This window comes from Spermophilus citellus (assembly GCF_964194105.1).
Source record: "Spermophilus citellus genome assembly, chromosome: 2".
NCBI classification, from domain to species: Eukaryota; Metazoa; Chordata; class Mammalia; order Rodentia; family Sciuridae; genus Spermophilus; species Spermophilus citellus.
In genome coordinates, this window is record NC_138183.1 from 227,606,626 (window position 1) to 227,634,037 (window position 27,412).

At 44.7% G+C, this 27,412-nt stretch overlaps 1 protein-coding gene and 1 long non-coding RNA gene across 3 annotated transcripts in view; one reads left to right on the forward strand and one right to left on the reverse strand.

Moving 5' to 3' along the window:
- SLC1A2 (solute carrier family 1 member 2) overlaps positions 1-21,737 on the reverse strand; it is a 113,292-nt gene extending 91,555 nt beyond the window's left edge. For both annotated transcript variants that reach the window (XR_014020305.1, XM_081278503.1), the window contains exon 1: positions 21,080-21,737. Coding sequence is in view for 1 of the 2 variants with exons in the window: in XM_081278503.1 (XP_081134629.1) it covers positions 21,080-21,102 (23 nt within the window). In the remaining variant the exon portion in view is untranslated. The remainder of the gene's footprint in view (positions 1-21,079) is intronic.
- On the forward strand, positions 20,134-27,201 carry LOC308640587. Its single transcript, XR_014020309.1, has 4 exons — positions 20,134-20,370; positions 20,460-20,585; positions 21,729-22,466; positions 27,077-27,201. It is a non-coding gene; the product is annotated as an uncharacterized lncRNA (long non-coding RNA).
- The last annotated feature ends 211 nt before the right edge of the window (positions 27,202-27,412 follow it).

The window sequence follows — 27,412 nt, forward strand, 5'->3', positions numbered from 1 at the left end:
ACTCCCCTGTTACTCTGTGTGATATCATCTCTGCCCCCCCGCCCCCCCCCCCCGTAGACTGTACCCACCATGAGGCCAGAATGGGACCATTTTCCCCTCACTGCTACATTACTATCTAAGAACACAATAGAAACTTCAATAAATTCTTGCTACATGAATAAATGTAAGTGTCTAATAGACAGAAGATAAATGTTTGATTTCCACTCCAGTGATCGTAAGTTTTTCAATCATCCTTAACAAACATAGCCAAGTGCAATGGTGGGCATGAACTAGACCTTCAGAAAAGGAGAAAGTCTTGTCATCTTCCTACCATCACTGAGCCATGTTGATACTTAACTGCATGTCAAATAATATTTAGGCATTTACTATTATTTGTGCTTTTTGCCCTGTGAGCTCCTGATGACTCTTTCTTGCTCCTTTTTGAATTACAAACCAAAGCCTCATATAAGAGGATATTAAGTAGATAAAGAACATTACCACAGCATTTAGGGCAAAACTATAAACCTTTTAAACTTTAGGGAAGGAAGAGTTCAACAGACAGGGGTATTAGAAGAATGCCACTTATTATTAGTGCTCTCTAAAACTCCATGATCCTATCAACCACTGAGAACAACTTCACAACTAGAAACCCTTGGAAATAACTGGAGGCATTTTTAGTTGTTACAACTGGGGGAAGAAATTATACTGGTGGGTATTAACCAGGATGCTGCTAATCATCCCCCACAACAAATGTCAACAGTGCCAACAGAGAGAAATCCTGCCCTAACAGATGTCAGAGGAGGCAGAAGGACCACGAACAGACCCTGGGCAATTCCTCCCACCTCTCCCCTGACCACCCCACGCCTGCCACTCAGCCTCACATCTGAGACTGTGTGTCACCTACCGAGGTGTTGTCCAATCCCACCTGTACACAAATATCTGCCAGAAGACAGGCCTCACCAGAAACACCACACATCTTCTGAGGACTATTTTAGCCTAAGATTCGTCTCATATTTTAACATTTCTGAAATTGTAGGGTGTCTTATAATTAATGTAGTTTCCTTAAAAAAGTGTGTGTGGGGGGAATGCTGTCCTGAAGTCAATGGAACCTCTTAGAGGTGATTACATGGTATGTAGTATGAAACATAATGGTCACCTAGGAATAAACACACAAAGATGATGGAGAATGATACAAAATCTGTTTGATTCCCAAGGATAACACAGGCTTTCACAGAATTCCTCCCTTTTGCAGGCTCCTTCAGCCAATGGAGTTCTTATTTTTCTGCCTTGTTGATAGAAAGGCTTCAAGCATAGACTTTACCCTCAGGATGAGACTTTACCCTCGGAATGAAGCCATGGGGGCTTATTTTTAAAACCTCAGCATCATCGGCCCTGGTCTCCTTCCTCCCAACCCTTCTCCCCACATTTACACTCCCTATCTCTTTTCTGCTTTAACTGGCTGGTGCCAGCACTTGGGGCAGACTGAGGCTCACTGGGAAAGATGTACCTTGGATCCTGCTTGCAGAACACAGGAGTGGTCAGCACACGGGCTTTGGAGGGAAGCCGGTCACAGGTCCAGGCTAACACCCTCTCTGATTGTCTGCTTAGACAAGTTAGGCCACTGTGGGCCTTGGCTCTCTGTATGAAAGGTCATGACGCTTTCCACCAAGTGCTGTTTTTTCTCTTTAAATATAAAAAAAAATAATCATGCAGCATACACAGTGCATGGTCCTGCCCTTAACCATTGGTTTAGTCTCCAGAGCAGACTCTGTAAGATACCCAGCCACCATGATTCCAAAGACCCCGTAGCACTGTCCTCAGCCACGCTGCAGGAGTTCCTGAGCAGATGAAATGCCACTGAATACACCCAGATGGGGACCTCCCTGATTTTTTTTTCTCCAACTTTATCCTCATGAACCTATCATCAATGCACATAATAAAAATTGATTTTTAACAGAAATATTGTAGAAATGTGATGCTTTGGTCTATCATATTTCAGGGGATAAGGTTATTCTTAAACACTGATGCCCCTGTATTACAGAAAGGCTTAACTGGAGAAAATTCACTCACGTTCCTGGGCTTCTCTGGCCAAGCACTGTGGCCGCGCAGTACCTAAGACTGCTGAGACTCAGGGCAACCCAGGGCTCCACCTGGAGCCCTGCCCGAATGCCTTTGGTGGGATGGGAAAAGGCTACTTTGGGTCAGGAGCATAATATGTCTTTTCTCTCTTGAGAAGAAAATCCAAGGACCCTTCTTAGTCACTTCAGGGACTATAATGTCACTTTAGTCTTATGGCTTAGGCTGGTCTTAAAACATTTAGGGTAGGTAGCTAGCACTGAGAAGACACCAGTTTTCTGACAGTTTGGAGAGGAGATGAAAACTGAGAAGAAATGAAGATAGAAACAGCTTTTGTTCTTTCAAAACTTTCCCCAGGAAAACCACTGTTTATTTTATTATTTAAAAATGTAGAAACTATCCTTCTAATAACAATATATATTATACCTATTTATATATAACAATATTTATTATTGTTTACTCAGGCAAATTAACTTCTTATTCATTCAATTTGCACATTTTATTGCAAATATCATTTCTTTTTATAAAAAAGGTATGAGTTTTAAAAACTAAATTCAACCTATATTTAACTTAATTTTATATCCCTACTAAAGCAGAAAATCTAGATTATTTAAACCTGACAGGAGTGTTTTCTGTACAAACAAGTGCATTTGGCCATCAGGGTAGCAGTATTAACCAGATTTGGTCTTTGGGGAAATGGATAGGAAGTGTTATAAATCTGTTTTTGCACCCAGGCCTGGTGACCCCATTTTGGGAATATGGTACGTGGAACAATCTCCAAGAAAAATAAATGCAATAGAGACAAAGATGGTCATTTGCAGCCCTACTTCATAAAAATGAGAAAACTCAAAGTTCAACCACTGCCAAAAGGTTAAGCAAATGACAGCAATAGTGCAGGAGATAGATCCATTAAAAGATGTCATTTGTCATCCATATTTTCATGTCATATTCCTGTGTGGCAACTGAGTGTCCACAGAGCTGAGCACAGAGCAGATTCTAGAAAAAGTCCACACAATTTAACTACAGACAGAAGAACAATGCCCAGACCAGAGAGGGTCTAGAACAGGATTACATGGTAAACAGTTTAAGTTCTTTTTCTTAAAAAAAAAAATAGGAGGCAACCTAAAAAACAGATATTGGACTAAAGCCACATGAGACGGTCCCAAATACCTATTGTATACTACAATAAGAAGGAGATACATCTATATTTTGACCATGTTTATCTCTGGTTGAAGAAGTTGCAAATGATTTTCCCCCTGATTTACACTTCTGCATATGTTAACAATTCGCTGAAATGAACATATAGAATTTTTATAATCATAGTATCAATATCTTTTTTTAAAAAATGAAACTGAACAAATCAACATTAAGGAATCTGTTTTAAATAGACAAAATAGAAGCTAAACAAGTCATTTATATGGTTATAAAAAAATATTAGATTTCTCATAATTTTGCATCACCCAGGACCAAGCCACTACAGAAAGCCCTCTCTCCGAGTCCAGCTTTTCCATACTCTCTGTGCTTTTTGTTTTCCTGAGTCATTGCTATCAGCAGATTCTTCCTCACTGATGACATTTTTGTATGTCATCTTATTGGATTTCTGAAAATGGAAGCCAATGTGTAAAAGGATGGAACACTTGAACATTGCTCCAATTCTGGTAAATCCTCGGACTGTGCCTAGAACCTCACATACATTCAATAGATTTTGTTGAGGGACTAAATGATCAAGGCCATTTTTTTTCTAACCATGGAGGAGAATGAAGAGGAATCTGAAGAGTAACTTAAAGGCAAGAGGGAGCTGGTGGACTTTTTATACCCACACTCTGAGAAATATTTAATAGGGTCCTGAGGATATCATTTGACCTTATGGATGTAGTAATAGTAGAAACTACCTTTTCTACCATCAAAACCAAACCTGCTGTTTTTTCCCAACATACCAACTGCAGGAAGAGTGTGATATCACTTACACTTTTGCTTTGGATTTTGAACCTGCAGAGCTTTGCAACAGGATAATCAGTTGACAAAAATATTAAGTCATTCACTTCACCTTGTCTTTATAAATGGAAACAACAGCTATCACACAACAGGCAGATCTGAAAATCATGGATTTTTATCTAGACCCATTTCCTCAGCAGCAATTGATGAAGATGCTAACCTTTCAATCTCTAGAAAGAACTTGTAACAGTGCAGAAAACATTCTCATTAAGGATGATGTCACGCACCTCTGGGTGCTTAAGTTTTATGAGATATGACCCTGGGTGATGGTTTTGTAACATATACAACTTTTTCTAATCCACCACTAGATAGATGTCTTATTAATGCATCATTTAAGCAGTCACTTAAAGAGGAAAATATCCCAGGTGGGAAGACATAAATATCACTGATCCTTTCAACATACATTCACTCCAAAGGTACCATGTGCCTGGCTCATGGTCAGGCACCGGGGTCCAGCCACCAGTGCATTTTGTACACCATCCTGAGATCAGAGGCCAATTGTCTACGGAAGCATAAACAGATGGTGCTTCCAAACCTCCACGCCTTCTTTCTCTGATTCTCTACGTTCCTAAGGAAGATCTTCTACATTGATGGAAGCTCAAGTCACTCAGCCCCTGGGCAAACCAAGTGATTTGCCACATGCCACAGGGACTTTCATGGTTGCCTTATAGTAACCTCTGCTGGTCCTTCCTCCCTGATCATGCCTCTTCTTTCTCCTGAATGTAAAGTGCTTCCTCCCTTCTCCTCACAGCCCATCCCTGCTCACCCAAGACTCCTGACCTCATTCTTGCAGCTCCAGGGATGCGGGGACCGTGGAGTGCTGGAATGAATGCCGTCTTCCATCACTGTCCCCCTGTACCCCGGGGGAAAACGTGTCAGGTGCTCTAAAGTTTACCCAATCAGTGTTTTGATGTCAAAGAAGTCACAAACTGTCCTATTGATGGTTGATATTTGGCTTCAGATCCCAAGGTTGCCCAGCGTTTGTTTGGACATTGTGTAATTATGGGAGAAAAGACCTCATCAGGATTATTTCTGGGCTTTGATGTCCCTCTCCTCTCCTTGAGCAAGAAACAGGGCTGTTTCCTTCCCAGGTTTTGTGAATTTCCACTTGCTATCCAAACAGCTCAGTGCTAAGCCCTGGATTCAACTGCTCTATTCCCAGAAGATCTTCCATGGCACCTGCTACTATTTCTCTAATCCTGTCCCTCCAACCACCATGTTCATTAACCATGCAATCCCGGGAAGCCTTGATCTTGACATTCAGCCCTACTGTAGGGAGTCTTTCATTTATAATCCCCAGTGTAAATAAAAGAAACTGACTCCCGTTGAGACCCAGAAATGATCCAGCTTCTGATCTTCTGTGCTAAAATTCTAGCTTTAATTTATCCATGGATTTGGTTGAAGGACCCCTGTTTAAATGTAAAATTTAAGGACCTCTAATTAAATGTAAAATGCAAATCCCACTTGTTCAAGACAGGTCTGGACAGCAGGCCTTCCTGTGTCACCTTCAAAGTCTTCCCCGTGGAAGCACACATCACCTTGAAGAAATGTGTCCCTCAGATTATTAATCCCACAAAGGGCTCCTGGACCCCAAACTGAAGGGTGTCAAATAAGATTGGAAAGCACCCCTCACCCTTGGAGGTAATGTGCATTAATGCATGAAAGGTTCTAAGAGGCCCCACCGTGAAGAAACTCACCAACGTCATTTAACCAAGCCAGACCCAAGGTTATTGGGACCCACAACCTGTTTCCTTTTGTTTTCCTTTCATACATAAGCACTATGGGCATGTTATGGGTTCAATGATCCAGGGTCACACTCTGAAGCAGTATCTGCCATATAAAGACCGAGCTCCTTAACGTGGCAAGGGTCCGGCCTCCTCAGCGTCTGCCTCATCATTGTCTCCTGGTCTCTGTTTTCCCCATCCCTTGCCAGCCATCAGAAACCCCATATTGGGACAACCTTTCAGGTTGAGGGAAGGGTTAGTGGGGTGAGGGACCTAGTTGGATCTACATCTAACTAAAGGCTTTTGTCAAAAATTGCTAAGATTCAGATTGCCCTGTAGAATGATTAATCCGACCAAAGTTAGCACAGAGAATGGAGCTCAACCAGGATGGGTGTTGATAAGAAAGAGGCCAGGAAATATGGGAACCATCATCCACCCTAGAATGCAGGTGTCGGAGGTATTTTGCAGGTGACCTGAAGGGGAACCCCCACAGTGGAGGCTTTGCCTGATCCTCCAGCCCAGAGGATCTGATCCACTAGAGTTCTCGCCATCTGTGTGGCTCTTTTTACAAGTTGTCTCTGGCCCCACGGTGGCCCATTTCCGTCCCAATCAGAAATTTTCATAGGAGAACCTGCCCCTGAGAAAGGATCGTTGGTTCCTAGTTGCAGCTTTAAGTAAATATACCAGAATGAGGAGTACTGGAGCCTGCAGTGGACATCTTTAGGAGCTCCACCTGAGATTTCCATCCTACTTCCACCACTCCTGCGCTGCGTGACCTTGGGCCTGACAACTACGAACTTAAATACCTCATTATAAAAGGGATGCTTATAATAGTAGTAACAATTATAATAATAGCAATGCATGGGACTGTTGTGATAATTACATTAGTCAATATGTATAAAAGTGCCTGGAACAAATGTAACACAGGCTAATTTTGATTCTCATCACCAGGATTTATTCATTACATTAATATTTCTTAGGCAAAAATAACAATTGCCTCATGAATCCTTAAATTCTTACAAGCAATTTTGCTATTGAAATTGCCATTGGAATTATAGCAAATCCACAGGAAACTGGATTTTCTGGTCTCATATCTCCTTGGCAGCTTTGACTGCGTTTGAATTCTGATATCTACTTCCTGTTTTGCTGACATGGGTCACTTTAGGATATTGATACTAGCTAACCTTCACAGGAGGCTTTCTATGTGCCAGGCATATTCCAAGTGCTTTACATGTTTCTGGCTTGTTGAAATCTTTCAGTAATGTTATAAGGCAGGCACACTGTTATCCCTATTTGTAGACAAGAAGAAGGCACAGAGAAGTCAAGTAACTTGCCCAAGTTCACACAGTGGATCAATGCAGAGCCTTCAAGTCTGATTCCTCACCCTTGCATAAACCATTACACATTCTGCCTCTCTCTCACTGGAGGTGTTTGCCGTCTCTCCAGTAGGAATGCATAAGAAAAGATGGGAAGTTGGAGGCACCAGGCAAGGCACAGAAAGTCAAGCCATCTTTGGGTGTTGTGTAGAGAAAACAGTCCGTTAATCAATTAGTCAGGCTCAGCAGAGCCCAGGCTGACATTCAGCCCCAGCAGACAGTGCCGGGTTGCTCCAGACCTTGGACATCTGAGTAGGAGGCCACAGCAAGCTGCTGTCTGGCAGCAATGAAGGATGGGGGCCAGGGGACAGCCTGGAGCCTAGGACCCAGCAAAGGAGTGAAGCCACTACACATGCCTCTTCTGGGTTGCCAGAGGATTCTGTATCTGTGAAACAGGGAGCTCATCAGAGGGCCGCAAAGGCATTTGGGATTCAGAACCAGAGGTGCCTAAGAGCCCGTCAGGCGGTGGACTTGCAGGAGGCAGGTCTCCGGGGACATCTCCAACTCATCTGACTCTATCTGGAAATGACAAAGAGAAGAACTGAGGCAAGAGCACCTCCTGTCTGGCAGGTGCTTCCCTGAGTCCTTCCTGCAACACTCTGCCCAAAATAAGGCAGAGAGAGAGAAAGTCACTTGCCTCAGAGACATGTGACTGACAAGAATTGTGGCCAGGAATGAGACAAAGAAGGGAAAGAATTGCCCCCCCCCCAAGATCCGCCCCCTACACAGCAGGTGCAGTTCGAGCAGGAGTGGGCGTTTCCACCTGTCATCCACTGACTCCTTCTCTCTGGAGGCCCAGCCAGAGGCAGGGACACCCAGCTGCACCAGAGAGGCCAGGACTGTGGCGCGCTCAGCTGTACTTTCTGTTCCGAGCAAGGCAAGGTTGTCCAAGGTGAGAGCTTAGCAAGTATCAGAGGACAGACAACAATAGATGCCCCCGCACAGGCAGGGAAATGGGCAGGACGAGGTGCCCGTTGGCCAGAGGGCCCTGCTCAGCTTTTTATTGCTGCCACTCTGAGTACAGAGGCAACATTTAAGACAGCTCTTGGAACAGAATCTGCCCCCTGTAGCCCAAAAAACACCATATGGGTCCCTGCCACAAAGGCAGAGAAGACAAACTCCCCACTGTTCCGGAGGTGGTGTCCAGACGATGGCAAATAATCTCTCCAGTTTTATTTCAATAGCGGGGTGCAGGGTGGGGGTGGGGGTGCGGGTGCAGGAGAGGTAAGCCACTTGAGGCTTCCCTATGGGTTGCTCTCACAGATGTTTCTGGAAGGGTTAAGTTTGGGGCCAGCTCAGATACTGTAGTTAATAATATATCCCTGCTCATTAACATTCTGTGAATGTATTAAGGGCCTTCAGTCCATGACAAGGAAACCTTATTTACCCAGAAGTGGCCAAAGTGGCTTTGGGACTCTCTAAGCCCTTGATTGTTTTCCCCCAGAGTTTTGGGGAAACACTGGGTACTACACAATCCAGCAAAGTGATGACTCACTGGGACAGTCAGCTGGAGTCTTGAGTACCACCCGCTAGCCGTGCACAGCAGGCAGGCCATCAGATGCCTCCGCGCCTCAGTTTCTTCATCTGTAAAATGCAGAGAACTATAATGACTCCGGCAGACATAGATTAATACAGGCAGAGCCTCATGACCGTGCCCAGAATGCCATACGCACTCAAGAAAACTCAGCTACCGTTGTGCTCACAACCGATGTTGTCATGGTAACAATACACAGGCATCTATTCCTCTGTGTGTGTGTTGGTGCAGGGCTCAGAGCTCAAAGATTTCACATGACTCCGTCTATAAGACAGCCTCATGAGACAAGAACCACACCCATTTCACAGATGAGAAAGTGGGGAATCAGAAGTCCACACCTGACCAATGACAGAGCTGTCCTGGGACCAGGACCACCTGAGTGTGCAGTTAATGCTTGTGCTCTCATTGTGTGGTTAGAACAAGACTACGAAGCTAGTGAGAGAGAGAGAGAGAGAGAGAGCGCGCGCGAGCCAGCCCTTGGTCCCTCCCTCACAGGTAAAGTAACTCAAGCAAGAGATGATAAATGATGAAACTGTATGCAGTATTCTTTGTGCAACATCATGTCACAAACATCAAAGCAGATGGATCAGGAAATGGTACTGAGAAGCCCACGGAATTACCTGGCCTTCTCCCTGAACTAAACGTCATAGAGCAAGGGCATTCTTGGTTTCTCTAAGGCCGGGTTGAATCCATGCCATTAGGGCAACTCATCTAACCGTCCCCCACAGTCCTTGACATTGCTCTGTACACAATGTTGATCACTTGGTCAAACTGGACAACTGGCCTTTCTTGGTATAAGAAGACTCTGAGGTCAGCAATATCCAAGTTCAATTAGTATAGCATTCCCGAGCTATGCTCAGCATCCCCAGAGATGACACTTAAATTCCACATGTGGTATTGCTCATCTGGAAAACCCCTCTTCAACCTTCAAAACCTTGCTCAGCTATCTCACATCTGTAAAGCCTTCTTTGACCATTTCCAACTCTTAACAGAACTAATGTTTCCCCACTCCTGAACAATTTATTCTTCATATTTGAAACTATTTCAAATTGTTGTAACACAGAGTGACTTGACATTGTGGGCTATGTGTCCGTTAGTCTCTCCCATTAGGCTGTCACCTCCTCCATCCAGCCACCTACTCTTTATTGCAATTCCTTGAGAATTAGCCATGCACGTATGGTGTACCTCACTGGTTTTCGGGGTGAAAGGGTGATTTTGCCCCCACGGAACATTTGGCAATGTCTGAGGACATTTTTGGTTATTACACATGGGAGACAGAAAGGAAGGAAGCTGCAGGAATCTGGTGGGTGAGAGGTCAGGGACACCGCTAAATATCCTAGAGTGCACAGGACAGCCCAATGCCAGCAGTGCCAAGATCAAGGTGCCGTGGTCAACTCTGCCGACTTCATACATCAGGGCTCAGGACATGCTGCAAAATGTTTTTTGTTCTCAAATATCTGGGAATTTGGAAGCTCAGTGGGAGGATGACACTCCCCCATCCCTGAAGATTTTCTTTGCCGTGTGATTCTTTGGCCAATGAAGTCCCTTCACCTCATCACTCCTAGGCCAGCTTCCAGCTGCTTATGCCTATCTTGTGTTTGAGGCCTTTCTAGAAGCTCGATGGCTGTTCTGCCTGTGTCCACACAGGCCATCGGTGCTGGGGAATCAAAGCCCCTAGAAGTAATCCTCAACCAATGACTGACAGGTTTGGATGTGTAAATATCCAGCTCCCCTGATCCCTGAGAGGATAACTCTGTTTTACCTGTTTTCCAGAATTTGCCCATGGGGAATGGGATTTAACTCAAGTTTGCTTCGGAGTAGAGCTAACTTTTTAACCCACATTCTCCTGGCTGGCTTCCCTTCCTGTCTCACTTCCCCTCTGGTGTTTCTAATCCTCCTAAATGAGCTACATACGCCTGAACCCTTGTCCTAGAAGCATCTCCTAGGAACCCAAATCAATACAGAATCCAAGTCACACTTATCACTTCCAAGCAGAAGTATTAAGAACCTTCCATGGTTCTGACATTACTCTTTTCCCCCTCTGCTATAAGAGAGGCACCAACCAGGTAGGGGCTGTTTCTTCCACCTGAGTCCCCTCAGAAGGAGACATGGGGAACATCTATAGTTGACCTGCAACCAATAAATAACAGACATAATAAGCAAAATTTTATTGTTGGAAACCACTGAAATTTGGGGATGGTTGTTACTGCAGCATAACCTGATAAAAGCTGACTAACAGCTTCTCAATTCTTGGGAACCTTCTTAACTAACTCGTTTATAGTAAGCCTGTGCTACTTAGGTCCCCAATGACATTCTTCTTAGAGCAAAATCAGACAGCAGAACCCTGTCAGCTCCTAGAGTTTGGAGACAATTATTTACTTCCTTCCCTTTGTGAATCTCTCTAACTCACTGTGCCTTGTGCAGTGCTGGGGAGTTGATGAGCACCTACGGTCTGCTGGGTCTGACCCTGAGCTGTGTGGGCTTCAGTGAGTCAGCTCAGTCCTGGTTGCTGTTGTGGGAAGACTACGGATGGTGGAGGTTGGCCAGAAAGGAATGAAAGTCATAGTCACGCTGCAGTTCCTCTCAGCAGGGGCGACCTTGGGGAAGTCCTTTCCCATCTGAAGCTTCCCAAGGCAGGATCTGACCCTGAGATGGAGCTCCATCCCAGCACTCAGCTTCTATGTCAATGAGGACCAAAACGAACTTGTTAGGAGAAAGGCTGCCTCATTCATTTTACAAATGGCTTGTTTCTTTTCTCCTCCAACAGATCAGAAGTGAAAGCCACGCCTTTCCTTTCCTCTGCCCTGGACCTCTACTGATCGGGAACCATGTGCTGTGCATCAGCTGGTAACTACTCCCAGAGGCTTCTCACCACGTCTTGCACACTCACAACCAGCCTTGGCTATCTTTTCCATGTCTGAGTATCGCCTCTATCATTCCTTTCCTGATAAAGTTTGACACTGGCTTTGACACTGACTGATGCTTTGAACTTCAACCCACGCATTCCAAGAGGAAATTTCACATTACCACCGCCAATGGAAAAACCAGTATCACTCGCCATTAGCATAAGGTGGGCACGAAAATGACTGAGAGCAGGGACTTTCTACTGAGGAAGGTCCTTCTACCGAAGACCAGCTGAATATGGCTGTTTCTGCCCCCTGCTAGCTCTTTGTTAAAAAGGGAAGTTTAAAGCTACTAGGACAGTTTCAAAGACACAACAGAACCCAACCAAGCTTTGGTCTCGGTCATAATGAGAAAGACTGACAGAGAACTGAAAAAGAAATCATTTTCTCACCACACTATACAATGGCACTTAATTTCTCGTCACAGTACCCAGTCACCTCGTGTGCTCCTGACATCATCTTTCACTTTACCAGGGTATCCCTTTTGCACTTTGAATAAAGGTGTATTATTTCCCTGGATCCTTACACCTGTAGGGTTGAATTATCGATAACACAGATTTTACAGCCTATCAGATGTAAGTTTGGTTCCTGCTCTACCATCTCTTAGCTGTGTGACCTTGGCAGTCACTACACCTCTCTGAGCTCTTTTCTCATCTACAAAATGGGGAAAATCATAGTCCCATCTACAAAATGGGGAGAATCATAGTCCTTCATTATGTGAAGGCCTTCAGAAAATGCTCAGCCAAGAGTCGTGCTCAACCTGTTATGGATATCATTATTATTTATTATCACCAAATATGTGTGATAGGTATTTTTATACCCATTCTACAGAAGAAAGTAAGACCCAGTTAAGCAACCCCTCAAGGTCCCACAACCTTGCTTCTCTTCTGTATCTTGAGTCAGGTATTTTTATCCCTGCCCTGTTTTATCTTTCCTAACTCCTCACCCTCAAATACAGAGGACATTGGTCCAGGACATAGGCAATCAGGGGGAGCAGACTCAGGCCCAGTTCTGATGCTCCTGCCAGGTCTTTGGCCCCCAAAATGTGCTGACTTGTCCTGAGGTTCACCTTTGTGGAGGAAGGCACATGAAGGCCGGGGTCTCACTTAACAGCTCTTGGAGAAGCATCAATGGTACCGAGACCTGTCGTTTACCTTGTGATAGAGACGAGTGTGGAAAATGTCAGTCCTGTTCATTTTTATTTTTAAGATTCCACTGATACACTTGCCCCCTGATCTTAGTTGCTCATTCCTTTCCACCTGCAGAGAATACTCTAAAATTGCAAAAAAGCACACATCTGGGGGACAACACACCACATCCCTCTTTGGACCTCAGACACCAAGTTCTGCTCTGGAGTGGGCCGTGAGTGAACAGCAGAAATGAGACAGGCCAAGTGTGTCACAGTCTTTGCCCCACGACCTTCTCAGAGACTGCAGGGGTTTGGCGATCAAGTACAGAGGGGTGTTATTTCTCATGGAACTCAAAGGATGAAGAGGGGAGGATTTGACACCATTTCGGCAGAAATTTTGCAAGCTAGCCATCAGCGTGACCCACAAGGTCTGAGTGTGTTTCAGGCTTTCTGTCCTTAGTCTAGGATTAGCTACAAGGCTCAAGGTCTCCTATCAGAGGCCTCTGACTCTCCCTGACCCCAAGTTGAAGCAAAACAATGTACAGATAATGAATGGAACCCCCTTCTGGGGCTGGGAATGGAAATCACAGGGGCTTTGGGGATAAGGGAGCTAAATCGTCTAAGGGACCCTGGGACAGAGGACTGAGGGGAGCTCTCCCACAGCACACCCAAGAGTCTGCAGCAGAGGTCCAAGCCCATATTGGGAGCCCTGGGATAGGTGGAACAGACCAGAACAACTGCTCCACCTCCCAGAATCTGCTGGACTCTGAATGGCTTGGATTTGACCCCTCCGTTCTGCAGTAAAGGACTGGCTGGGTGTTCTCAGGAGGCTCGTGACAGACATAGCATAAAGAGCTCAGAGCCACGGCCACAGACACCTGAGGTTGCAAAGTGGCATCTGCAAGAAGGAGAACACAGGATAGAAACATGTTCTCCTATTTGTGAAAATGGCTTTGTTGATGCTTGTGACAGTATTATTCCACACACAAGCTCCCCAGAGCCACCAGAGTGTGACAGAGCCACACACAGGTGCCAGAAAAGAGTTCACCTGCACTTCAAGATTCCATTAATTCTGACTTTTCATTGACTGCCTTCTGTGCTCCACCTGCAGGCCACACAAGGCTGGCCTTGCCCTCTGAGAACAGATACTCATGGTGGATACCAGGGCGTATGTACTGAGGGAGGGAGCAGGGGTAGGACAGCCTGGTAGTGACTCAAATACATCACTAATGCCAACGAAACTCAGAACATGACACGCAGCTCCAGCCGGCAAAGCAAGAAATGGTCCATATAGAAATACAGCATCTGGAAGACTCATGGGAGACTCCTGAGAATGCCTACCCAGGCCTTTAATGCAGAATCTGATTCTTGAAAATAAGAATTAGAGATAAGTAAGGTAATTTTTTTTTGGGGGGGGGGGACCAGGGATTGAACTCAGAAGCACTAGAACCCTAAGCCATATCTCCAGGCCTATTTTGTATTTTATTTACAGACAGTGTCTCATTGAGTTGCTTAGCACCTTGCTTTTAGTGAGTCTGGATTCAAACTCCCGATCCTCCTTGCCTCAGCCTCCCAAGCCGCTGGCATGCACCACAGTGCCCGGCTAAGTAAGGTAGTATTTCAACAGACTCATAGCAAGTGAGGGTGAGAGGAGAGGACACTGAGGGGAGGCAGAGGGAGAGCTTGGGCGAAGGCTGGGAAGAGAAAGTACATGCTACCTATAATTAGGCCGCAGGTCAGATGTCAGCCTCAATCATCACTAATGCTTAGGATGTGCTTAAGCCACCGGCTGGGCAAAGGCTAGTTCAGAGCACCCACTTTCTTTTGCACAGCACCTCCATAAGAATACAGCATTATTAACCTCAATTTTCAGATGAAGGAAAATGAGCTTGACCTTGCTGAAGGTCAAGTGAATGATCGCTCCAGGAACCTAGCCCAGGCCCTCAGAGAAAGTGATGGGGTTGAGGCTGACCACAGGACATTCCTCCGCCCTTTCCTACTGACCTTTAGTGGCCTGCAGGATGCATCTAGGTGGGCAAGGACTGGGCTGAGTTGCAGTAAACCACCTTCCTCACCAGCTGAAGAAGAAGCAGGCCCAAGTCATGGCAAACTCTGGAGCCTGACAGGTGGAATTGATGGATTAGAAGAGAATTCCAAGGAGCAGAGTCTGCCTTCTAAGCTCTCCAGCCCAGACTCATGAAAGGAGGGAAGGGCTCACAGGAGTGTCGATGTGAGAGGTGAGGTCTGTCTGCACCCACCCAGTGGAGGCCAAGCAGGGGCGCAAGTTAAAACTCCCTGAGCGAGACACAAACTCTTCTACTGCTTCTAGCATCTCCCAGCACACATGTCCTGCAATTTATTTGAGATATTTAGACTCAAATCCTCAAGTTCTTATTGCAAACCTATTATCAATGACTAGGAAGGATCTAAGCCAGGACCAGCCCCAAAAGCAAGAACAACACTTTACGTGGCCTCCAGAAATTGCCAATTATATAATTATTTTGGTCCATAACCCTTCTGGAGAGCTTACCAGATGCCAGTGCTTTCTTAAGCCTTTTACTTGTGTTAATTATTTAATCCTTAATTTTGTGCAGTTGGGAGTATCTCCGTTTTACAGATGGAGAAACTGAGGCATAGCGGGATTTCAGAAACTTGCCAGAGCTTGTTTAACACATCTGCCTGAGGCATCTGAGCTCTGCCCACTATATGATCATGGTCAGAGACTTGGGCCTGTGTGCAGCTCAGGGCTCCAAATTCAGAAGCTCTAAGGCCACAAAGCAGGGTTGAGCTACGTCTTTTCAGGGAGGGTGACATGACAGCCCAGAGAACACAAAGGGCCTCCAGTCACACAGAGTGAGGAAAGGGGCATCCTGGGACCAGGGAGTGAAGTGTCACATCTGAAATGCAGGCCACCTCCTGCCTCCTGTCCCTCCTGCAGCTGTCCTTCACAGTCCCTCCTACTTTGAAGACCTTCCTTCAGACTTCCAGGCCCAGGGCCAAATGCAGCTCTTTCCTTAGTAGGGTTGGGTCCCTCATGAGTTGGGCAAGCCCAGCAGGATCACCACCCATGAGGATCTGCCCAAGACTGTGCCACATGGCCGGCCACAGAGACCAAGCAAGGAGCAAGGAAGCAGCTGACCCGGGCAGGAGGTGAGGCCAGGCTGTGGGTGAGGGAGGAAAAACAGAATAATTGGTCAGAGAAGCAGAACCAAGGTCAAGGTACAAAGTGAAACTAGATAGAAGTGGGTGAAGACACCAGAAATCGAGTTAGTCTAAAACAGGTGGAGGACTGCAGGCTGAGCTGTATCAAGGTGAACTCAACAGCCATCAGTGATCCCATCTCCTGGGTAGGGGCTTGCAGAGCTACTGCACCACAGGCAGGGGGCACACTTGTGTGGGAAATGGGCACAGATCAGGGACTAGCAAACACTAGAAACAGCATCCCAGAGTCAGATCCCCTAGGAGCCAGAGGCCACCAAAATCAGATCATGGGATTAATAAAAGCTAAAATTTAAAGTATTACCTCTGAGCCAGGCACTTTGCTAAATGCTCTGGGTAGATGATCTTAGTTATCCCTCATAGACAGTGGGGGAGAACGTGGGCTCCCAAATCAGGTCGGGTTTGAGTCCTGCTTCCTCCACGTCTTAGCTGTGTGATCTTGGACAAGTTACCTAAAACACTGTTTTGCAATTTCTTCCTGGGATTGACTTAGTATTTATGTCATTAGTATTTATAGTCATGATGAGGATTCAATAAAATAACAGTGGTACCATTTAGAGAAGAAACCTCAGTAACTTTAACAGTGATTGCTTTTACCAGCCACTGTTGGATACCACAAAGTGGAAGAACAGAGACTTCAGTGCTTCTTAAGAAGCAGGGCTAGAAGCAAACCCAGCCAGCCACCACGCCCACCCTTCCTCTCGACCCAGAGCAGCAAGGTGAAGAGAGGGCCCAGGTAGGAAGCCCAAGAGACACACAAGGGGGTCAGGAAAGGAGGGCAGGAAAGGGGAGCCTGGAGCTGTTTCCAAGCTAGATCTCAGGGCTGCTGTGCAGGGCTGGAGAGAGGGCAGCTAGTGGACCTGGATACTGAGCCCCAACAAGGTGCCAGACCCAGGGCGCGGGCCCTCTGGTTGAAGCAGCTACTCCAGCTAGGACATGAGAGCCGTGCTTGGACACCCCAGGGCTTGCTGCAAAGCCATCAGTGCCAGCACAACCTGCAGAGCTGAGGTATGACATCAGTGTATCACTGCACCTGCACAGGAGGGGCCGATGGGGGAGGGTGCTACCATGGCAACAGGGAAGTCCTAGTGCTGATGCCTACCCATGAGCTACTGTTCTCTGTGCTTTGTCAGCTATATTATCATTCCCGTTCTGCAGATGACATCAAGGCACAGAAAAGTCAAGTAATATTCACAGGATCACACAGCAGATAAGTCACAGAGCCATGAACAGAACCCAGGTTGTCTGGCTCCAGATTCCATACTCCTACCCTCCAGGATCTATAATGCTCAGTCAGGCTGGTCTCAGAAATAGCTAGATAACTAGGACTAATAACTTCCACTTGTCACTGGATCCTTGAGCAGTAAAATGTGTGGAATGCAGGCAATTAAAAAGCTGAAAATTGGGAAAATAATCGGACAATCCCAAATTGAGGAAGTATTTCTACAAAATAACTGATCAGTCCTCTTTGAAAGTGTCAAGGTCATGAAGATATGGAGACACGGAGGAACCCCCATGGAGGCAGTGTGGGGGGCCGATGGAGACAGGGCAGCTAAGTGCACGTGGGGGAGCAGACAAAGGCCCTTCGTGGCACGAGTGGCATCCACATAAGCTCTAAGCAGCAGTATTAGCAGCAGGCTAATTTCTTAGCTTTGATCAAGGTTCTGTGGTTATGTAAGATGGCATTACAGGCAGTTGGGCAGGGAGAATGTGGGAATTCTATATATTATTTTTGCAGTTCTTCCACAAGTATAAAACTATCTCAAAATAAAAATAATTGTTACATTCAAATGACAAAAAAAGCCACTGACTTTCCCAGTGTATAAACTAACATGCTTGTTTTGCAATTATAATCAGATTACCTTGTTTCTACATATGCATGCAAATGTGTGCTCACCTTGATTTAACATTAAATGTGTTTTAAATTGTGAATAATAATTTCTTTTTTTTTTTTTTTTTACGCTGGCGATGCTTACATTGAGCAAGCTGGACCTGATTCAGCTAACAGCACACTCCCACAGGCTTTGCTGTGCGAATCCACCATCTCCCTGCCTTTGGCTCATGTTCCCAACCAATCTACTCCATCCACACACAGATGGCCGCTGCTAGGAAGGGCTACATCCTCCCGAGGTAAAAGGTCACACGTGAGCAGGCGTGAGGCTCCAGAAATGCAACAGGACTCTACACACTGAGGAATGAGCAAGCCAGGAAGACCCAGGTGTCCTCACAAGGGTCAGGATGGCTGAGAGCCAGAAGGATAAAGGAGAAATGGAGTCAGCAGTCTCCCTCCTATACAAGGTAAAACCCTCTCCTGCATTCACTTCTTTAAAACTCATTGCTGCTTTAGGAGGGAGGAGGCATCATTATCATACCCACTTCACAGATTAGGAGACTGATGAGAGAGTTTAGGCCACACAGCAAGTCAGCAGTAGAGCTGGTGTTAGAACCTGGAAACCATGTGCCTCCAGAGACTGTAGGCATCTCTTTCTTCCAATCAATACTGGACTTGCAATCTTTGTCAAATCATCCCCTGGTTTGTCTTCAACTCCAAGAGTGGGACATGGAGTGAACCAGACAAATGCCACAGAGCACAACCAGGGAACAGGTGCTCCCCACCCATCATTCCCTTCGGTCCTTTGAATGGGGAGCCATGAGCTCCAAAAGCCTGAGTAACTTGTCCATCAACCAGACAGCTTAGTGGTTTAAACCCACACACTCCCCAGAGCGAAAGCCCGTGCTCACTCCACTGTGTGAAGGCTTTCAAGGTGCAAAAATCATTAAGCAGGTACCAGGAAGTGACCCCCAGCGGACCCTGAGAAGTAGCCCTAGAAAGCCTGGCAGAATCATGCTGACTTGGCCATCATCCAATTAATGTCACCTGTCAGGCTTGTCAACTCCAGGTAACTCAGACCCTCAGCAAATAGAAAGAGCTTCTGTTGTTTTGTTTGCTTTGGGGGCCTAAGTCACCTATTTTAGTACCTATGTTCTAATTTACCTCGAAAATTACAAACACCCCTCTCCTTCCTTCCAACATGAGTTTTTCTGTAAGAATAAGACTCAAAACCCATTTCAGTAAACACTTGGACCTTGTAAAGGGAGCCAGCATGGTAAAGAAATGTGGAAGTCCCTTTAGTCCTTTAGGTCAGAATAAAGCCAGACTGAACCAGAGGAGCTTCACAAAGCCAGGCCCAGTTTTACACTTGAAAATGTGAACAACACCCCTTCAGCCCATCCCCGAAACCCATTCACAGCTCAGGGTTCCAAATTCTGAAAATGGAAGTCAATATGCAAATTTGGAAACAGCAGAACCCCCAGATCCAATCGTCAGGCTCAAGTGGGAACAGCTGGATGGATGCCTTTACAAAACAATGCCTTAGGGACTCCCTGGAAGGTTGTTTGGGTGATGACACCAGAGAGCCTGGGCTCTGCCTCTTGGGAAGACACGAGAGCCACTCCCTGTAGCATAGGGTACATCTTTCACCAAAGGCAAAAAAAGAACCAACATTAGGCCTGGCTGATCTGAAGCCATTTAAATCTGTCACAAGCCCAGACTGACTTGTGAAAATCTTTATCTCCCAAAGAGTTTCCCTTTTCAGTCACATCAGCAATCGGTGTTTCTCTGAGCAACTCTGAACATCCACTGTACCTCCTTTTAATGAAAATTAAGAACCACCAGCATGAAATTAAGAACGTTTCTAATGTGTGGAGTAAAAAGGGGCAAGGGAACTGGGTCCTTGTAACTGAATCTCTCTGCTGGAACGATGAGTCCTGTGCTTTGAATTTACTGGCCATGAGATCAACAAGAGTGTGAAGACAAGGAATTTGTAAACAAGTACATAACCCATAGCTGTCTTCAATTAGATTCTACTCAAAGGCAAGGCTGCAAAGATGCAGGTAAAGTAGGTTTAGAAAGGGTGCATAGCCAAACGGACTAATCTTAGCTCTGAGAAAGGGAAGGAGAAGGTAGAGGAATAAGTCCAAAATCCATTGTCTGTGGATTAATTGCACTGTGTTTTGCAACACATAGAATAGCAGCTGGCCCACACAGAAGCACTGTGCTAGATCTTACTGAGTTGTGTCTGCTGTTACTACTAATATTATTAATAGGCTGCCCTGACTCATAAACTATTCTAAATCCTTTGCTACACTTAGGTGATGCAATTTATATAGGCAATGCAGATTTTTTTTTCCTCTTAAAGGTAGAAATGAAAAACTGGAGAAGCAAACTCCCACCCACAAAGAGCAAGGCACCCCTGCCTCTGACACGTTCCCTGGGAGTGACCACCTAGCAATCTGGGAGCTCAGAAGCCATTTTTTGAAGCTTGAGAAGATGCCAAGGACTTTCCATGAGAACCGGTCTAGAGAGACAGAGACATTTGATCGCATTTTCCAATGAGAAGCACATGTCCAGGGAACATGAGCTTCCTCCACTCACGTATGGATGGAAACATGCAGAGCACATTCTGTCCCAAGAACTTACTCATGCTTATCCTTTAAAGTTTAACTTTTTAATTTAAATCCCAGGATTCTGCTTAAACCGGCCAACTGAAAGGTTGCTCTGAGAACAACTTCTGGGCAATCTATTAATCGCGTGGCAATTCCCAATGGCTGACACAGATGTTCCATGAGGTCCAGACATCCACAGAGTTGGTAAGACATTATGGCCTCTTTTTCTCTTTTCCATGATCATCTCTAGCAGCATCTAATAGATACTATGTGACTACCACCAGCAAAAGACATTGCTCTGCATGCTTACACTAGGTCAGGTTCATTATCCAAATAAGCAGACATCCGAGGCTTCCAGGCAGTATATAAAAGGTCAGATCTGTTATGACTCACATATTTCCATAACTTGTCTCTTATTATCATTTAATCCCTTGGGCAGCTTTTGTAAAACCCTGTTGCTCACTAGTTTGACAACACAACCAACACTGAGCTGGTTCTGAAACTGCAGATGCACAGTCTAGGCTGCCAATACCCTCAGCCCCTCAGGTCCATAAAACAAAACGTGACCTTGAATTAAGAAGTCCCTGGTCCCTGGTATGTATCAACACCACCTAAAGATTCCCCAGAAAGGGGCTTGATCTTTGTTTTATCTTTGAAAAATAAGCCAGGCTGTAGCCCTGTTCTCCGCGAGCACTAACCTGTGGTCCTTGGGTCTCTTCATGGATACATACGGGAGAGTTATTCTAGGTGATCTCTTGGTAAAGAGTTTTATTTTAAATCTCAGCTAATCTGTGCTGCTCCCTGGACTGGTCTGATCTCTTGATACATCTTTTCAGTTTTATAGAGAGATGGAAAAAGAGAGGGCACGAGTTTCCCTCTTTTTCTCTCTTCTAGTCAATGCTGTTCCATCCCTCAACCCCTTCCTCTTAAGTGTCAACAGAGGTATAGGGGAACCAAAAATAAAGAAATAGAGAGCCGAGCGAGCTGACAACCCTCTCCACAGAGACAGTGCTAAGGAACTAGAGGCCGAGTCTGCATAGCACACACAGGGCTCCCTGCTTGTTCTGAGGTCCTCTGGGTATTTTTAGAATCTGTGGGGAGAGGTTAAGCAGCACAGGGTGGCTGTTATGCCGTTAATGACTCACTGAGCTTAAAGAAGCAGGATTCACGCAACTGCTAAAGCTTCAGGTGAGAAGAAACAACGCTTAACTTAAAACTTGCACATACATGGAGGTGAGGGAAAGGGAGAAAATCTTGACAACTAAGCTGCAGAGAAGTTCTGGGCTGAGGTTTAAGTTATCTAATTATGATAACTTAAACCATCCTTCCATCCTTCTTTTCTTTTAGTCTTTCCAAAACCTCTCTGGGGTACCACCCTTCTCCATCTGTTCCACAGACTGGGAACACAAAGATCCAAACCCGGCCAATCACAGCAGCCCTTTCCTCAGTGGTCAGACCAGGAGTGGGCGGGGCTGAAATCCAGCCAATGAGACTCCTCCCTGGCCCTCTTCACGGAAGTCTCAGAAAAGAGGCGCCTTTCTTTGCTGGGGTCATTAAGCTTGAGGATACTGTAAATCTTGAGCTGCTAAAGGCTGTCATTGCCTAAAACAAAGACAACCCAGAAGAAGACCAGCCAAGAGACGGGACAGGAAGAGTCAAGAGAACAGCCCTGGATCCTTAGACACCCCAATTATTTTAAGGATTAAACCACTTGTACAAAATTAGAAAAGAACTAAGAAGTGAAGTCAGGCTTCCAATTCAACCACTGTACCTACCAAGTCTGTGTTCAACCACTAGGAAATACCCTCTTGCTACTCAATCACCCACGGCTTGGAGGATCCTTACTAGCCATTATTTCACACTGAGCTTTTCTTCCTGTCCTTGTCACCCGTTCATCATTTCACCTATAGAGTTCCTGTCAAACTTATTCCGTGTCTTCTTGACCTCTCATGTTTGAGTCTCCATCATTCCATAGGGTGAAGGAGATTTAGAAAGAGCAGCCAGACCAGTTAAATTTTGTTTATGGGACATGATGAAGAAAAAGCACAAATCTAAAGTTTTAACCTTCTTCCTGAAATGCAGAAGGTGAGTGATTTGGATCATGCTTCAGACACTCAAGGTATTATTGTTTCTAGATCTTCAGGAGGGAAAGGAACATAAATGGTTGTTTTGAATCTGATTCTGCATTCTCCAACTAGACACCACAAAACATAAAGTCTATAACCACCTAAGGAAGTTGTCAGATATTGAGGGGAAAAAAAAACCCTTCCATAAAGATATTCACAATAATGTTGTTTATGACAATGAAATGTTAGAAGTAATCTAAGTGTCCAAGAATGAGGGATTTGTTTTCAGTTGTATGAGGTAGCTGTGATTTTAAAACATGCATGTTGATCGAGTCATTAGAAGTTACATCAAGGAAGAATAGAGTGGGGAAAATATCTGACATAATCCTAAGTGGAAAAACAGGCTTCACAACATTATGTCTAGTTCTACACAAACAACAAGGACACAGATTTCCAACATAAACTCAACTGACAACAGTAGAGGGAGTCTGGGTGAATTTCTTGTTGTTGCCATGCCATCCTTTTTGGTTGAACATTTTTGTTGCTATTGTTTGTTTTGATTTGAGCAGCATTATTTGCACAATGGTTGTTATGAAAGAAACAAGCCTAAGACAATGCTACCAGGCTTAAGGAGCTTAAGGAGATGATGTTACTGTGACATCAGAGAAAAGGAAAGTACAAGCCAGGGGAGGAGCCCAAACCCTGGAGTCAGCTGCTATGGTTTGGATACTGGTTCTGCTATTAACTAGCTATGTAACTGGGCAAGTTATCCAGCATCTCTGTGCCTCAGTTTCCTTATCATTCATAAGAATGATAATTCAGTTGTCCCTCTCCCACAATCATAGTTTTACCTTCCATAGTTTCAATTACCTGTAGTTAACTGAGGCCCAAAATATTAAATTGTAAGTTCTAAAAGCAATTATAAGTTTTGAATTGGGTACCATTCTGAATATCAGGACAGAGTCTTGCGCCATCTAGTTCTACTCCACCTGGATATGAATCATCCTTTTGTCCAGTGTATACATGCTGTAGATACTACCCTCCCTGTAGTCACTTTAGTAACCATTTTGGTTATTAGTTTTACATGGTATCCCAGTGATGCTGGATTATTTTATTATAGTGCATTGCTATAATTGTTCTATTCTTTTATTAGTTATTAATCTCTTACTTGCCTAATTTATAAATTTATACCTAATGAATACCTAATTTATACATGCATACCTTCATCCTAGGTATGCATGTATAAGAAAAAGGCATACTCCACAGGGTTTGATACTAACCACAGTTTAGGAAAGCACTGTGGATCTTGGAACATATTCCCCACAGATAAAGGGAGATGAGTGCAACAGTATTTATCCCACGGAGTGTTCTTAAGATCACAAGAGCTAACACCTGTGATTAACCTGAATTTCATGCTAATCACATGAGCATTTTTAAATGCCTGGCACAGACTTAAGTTGTTGCTATGATTATGATATAAACCACTCTAGGCCAACCACCTTATCTTACTCATTGCCATATTTCCACACCTTCCAAAGGACCCAACTTGCAGTAGGTGCCTGATAAATGTCTATTGTCTGGTTCCCAGTGGATTCTGGGGGCAACAATGAGGTCTTGAGCAGTGGCCACCAGGCTGCCATGTAGTTGGTACGTACATTGCATGACTTCTCCTTCCAGACCCTTTTCATGAGCTTCTTAGTACTGAAGGGCCAGTGCTTGTTCTACTGCCTGCTGGGAGCCCTGGTAGTTAATAAGATAAAGGGGACAGTTGAGAATTTGCATTGCTATAGCACAACAAAGTTAAGCACTGGCCTGCCTGCCTTATCAGCCTCTGTCTTAGGACTTTCTTTCCTTGTCTGAAAGAGGAAAATACACTCATGCAAATAAAAGAGGAGCGTTTTCTATAATTAAGTATGAATATCTTATGAAATCCAACAACAAGAAACAAGATCATAATAGGGCTTTCTTGTCAGATTCAGTTTGAACCTATGGTTGGGTGGTGGATTGACAAAAGCAATTAGACCTGGAGAGGATTTTGTAGAAATGATATCATAATATTACAACTATTTTAAATGTGCAAAAAAATATGCCTTGGCTGAACTCTGGATGAGCTCAGATTCCACATGGAACACGGAAGGTGACTGCGGTCATCATGTAGGCTGCTTCTTGATGGTCTGAGTTCTGATCTCATCCTTTGAATTCCAAGAGGCTTAGAAAAGTAATGTACAGATACTCAATATGACCCTCCTCCTTCTTCACCGAGGAAAACCAACTCAGAGGCCACCTGCAGAGCACATGGCCACAATTCAAAATGACGAGTACACACTGGATCCAAGAATTCCAAATGAGTCCCAGACAGTTTCAGCTCTAAGCCCAGGGGATGGGAGGAGACTGAGTCACCCGAGAAGCCCACCTGCTAGTGGAGGTGACCACCCATCTGCCATGGTGGACTACTCATCAATGCCCCCATTTCCAAACTTTCAGGAGGTTCACCAGCTCTAGAGGAAAGAATGTCATCCTAGAAGTTAGGTCACTTCTGTGCTTGTTCTATTATGCAGAGACTTTAAGCACAGACCTTGGGAGTTTTAAAAGGATCCTAGAAACCCAACCCTCACCTGACTGGAACCTAAAGGGGCGGGGGCGCTGGCAAGTCCAGGATGCTTGTGGTCTCAGAGTCTTAGTAGATGGTCTTCCCCATGCAGCAGTGAACCCAATAGGGAATCACCTGCCTAAATATGGCACCACTTGTACAGAGGCACTTGGGCAAATTTCCTGGAAACTTATACAAAGGATTGTATAGAAGGAAAAACAAAGTATGGTGATAAAAATTTACCCACTTGCTGAATGTCAAGATCAGACCCCATCTGGAGAATACAATTTCTAGAGGCCCCAAAGTGAATGAGTGATAAAGCAGAAATGTGCAAAAATAAAAGCCCTCCCTTTGTTCTTTTCTAGATTGTAACTTAGAAAGGCCAGTAAGTCTCCCAGCTCAAACCACCTCTGCCCTTCCTTCCTCTATGAATTAGGGAAACAGGTTTTCAGCACAAAGAGGAGAGCTAAAAGGTGTTCAGACTCTCCAACATGACAAACACATCTTGTTTTATCCTCATGTTTGCCCTGGAAGGAAACAGTATAATTTACCTTTCTTTTAATAGGTGTACTGGGGCTCAAAGAAGCTACACAATTTCCTAAAGGTCACAGAGCATGCCTGTCTGGTTCTAAAGCCTACAGGTTTTGCAGTGCTTTGCCTTCTATGCTCCCCAGGCAGAAGGTCCTGAGGAGGGTTATGGGTAGGATTAAAGTGTTCTTTTAAGAAAATCTTAAAGATGCACTGTTCAGGGCCTGTGAGTTATTTCAGAACACCAGCTCCACAGTGAGCCAAGCCAGTCATCTCTTCCTACTTCATGGTTCAACAAGGTGTGTTTCTTCAAAGTCACAGAGCTTACTTTTATTTCTCTCTGGTTTCTTAGATTCTCCTCAGTATCTCTAATCAATCTTAAATAATGATTTAGTGATTAAAAAAAAAAAAACTATTGAGCCCAAAAAGTCTCTGTTTGGAGTTTTGAGTGGAATTTGTCTCAGCACAGAACATTTTAGCCAGAGGAGCTAAAAGCAAGGAGCAAAATTAGTCTTTAAAAATAATGACATGTTCCCTGCTATATAACTTTTACAACACCAGGCTTGTCTCCTCAATGAAATTTCTAAATACTTAGGCCCATTTTGTCTCCGCTCATCCCTCATTCTTTCTGTGTATAACACACACACACACACACACACACACACACACTCTCACTCACTCACTCACATTAACAGATACCTTCAGACATGTGGCAGTGACATTCAGGGATGTCAATGTAAACCAAAACTGAACACTGAAGAGAAATGTTGAAGAAAAGACATTAATATGTCACTTCTTGAAAGGCAATTTCTTTTTTCTTTTTTTTTTTTTTTTTTTTTTTTGGTACTAAGGATTGAATTCAGGGCTGCTTAACCACTGAGCTGTATTCCCAGTCCCTTTTAATTTTTATTTTGGAAACAACATCTCACTAAGTTGCTTAGGGCCTCTCAGTAAGTTGCTGAGGCTGATCTTGAACTTGCAATCCTCCTGCATCAGCCTCCCGAGTTGCTGGGATAATAGGTGTACTCTACTGTACCCAGCTTGGATGGCAATTTCAAGCATGTTCCTTTGGAAAAAAGCAAAGGAAAGCAAGTTTTATTTTTGAATATAGAAAAAAAATGTCAGCTTTAAAAGACAGTATTTTGAATATCACAACAGATTTCAGGAGATTCAATGTTGAGAAATATTGACATAGAGTCTAGGGATAAATCGTTTTGACAGCAACCGCTAACATATAAGGAATTTGCCACATGGTGGGAATTTCGCCATACACACGTGTCTGCCTTCACAATTTCATGCTATTGCTAAACCCATATTGCATATGTGATCACTGAGGCTCAGAGAGGTTGAGTAAATTGCCTTAAAATGGCCTTGACTGAGAAGCTTGTCCATGACTCACCTGCAGTGCTTTTTATTAAATTTAAATGAAGGGCAGGAATCTGTACTTCAGTAAGTTACAGAAATACATCCAACGGTCTTGACTTCTGGTGGCCTCCTCCACCCTCTTTCAGAACTGGTGTGTGACTCCATCTGGTCAACCCATCACTGGAAACAACAGCCTCAATTTGTGCAACAGGATTATCCAAACAGGAATGGGTCAAATCTTTCTGACAGGAAGAAAAGGCCAGCCTTAGCATCCTGTCTCTGGAAGAGTGACTCAGAGAGAGGCCCAGCCTTTTGCACAATCCCAAAATGCCAGGGAAATCGGGTCTTTGGCCAGCAAAGAGGACCCATGTGAATGTCTGGCTTGGTCCGGTCTTTCCCACACTGGACGAAGCAGCAAGAACACATCCAGCACTGTGACCTCCTTGCTGTGAAAGACACATTACCTTCCCCTGGAGAACAAT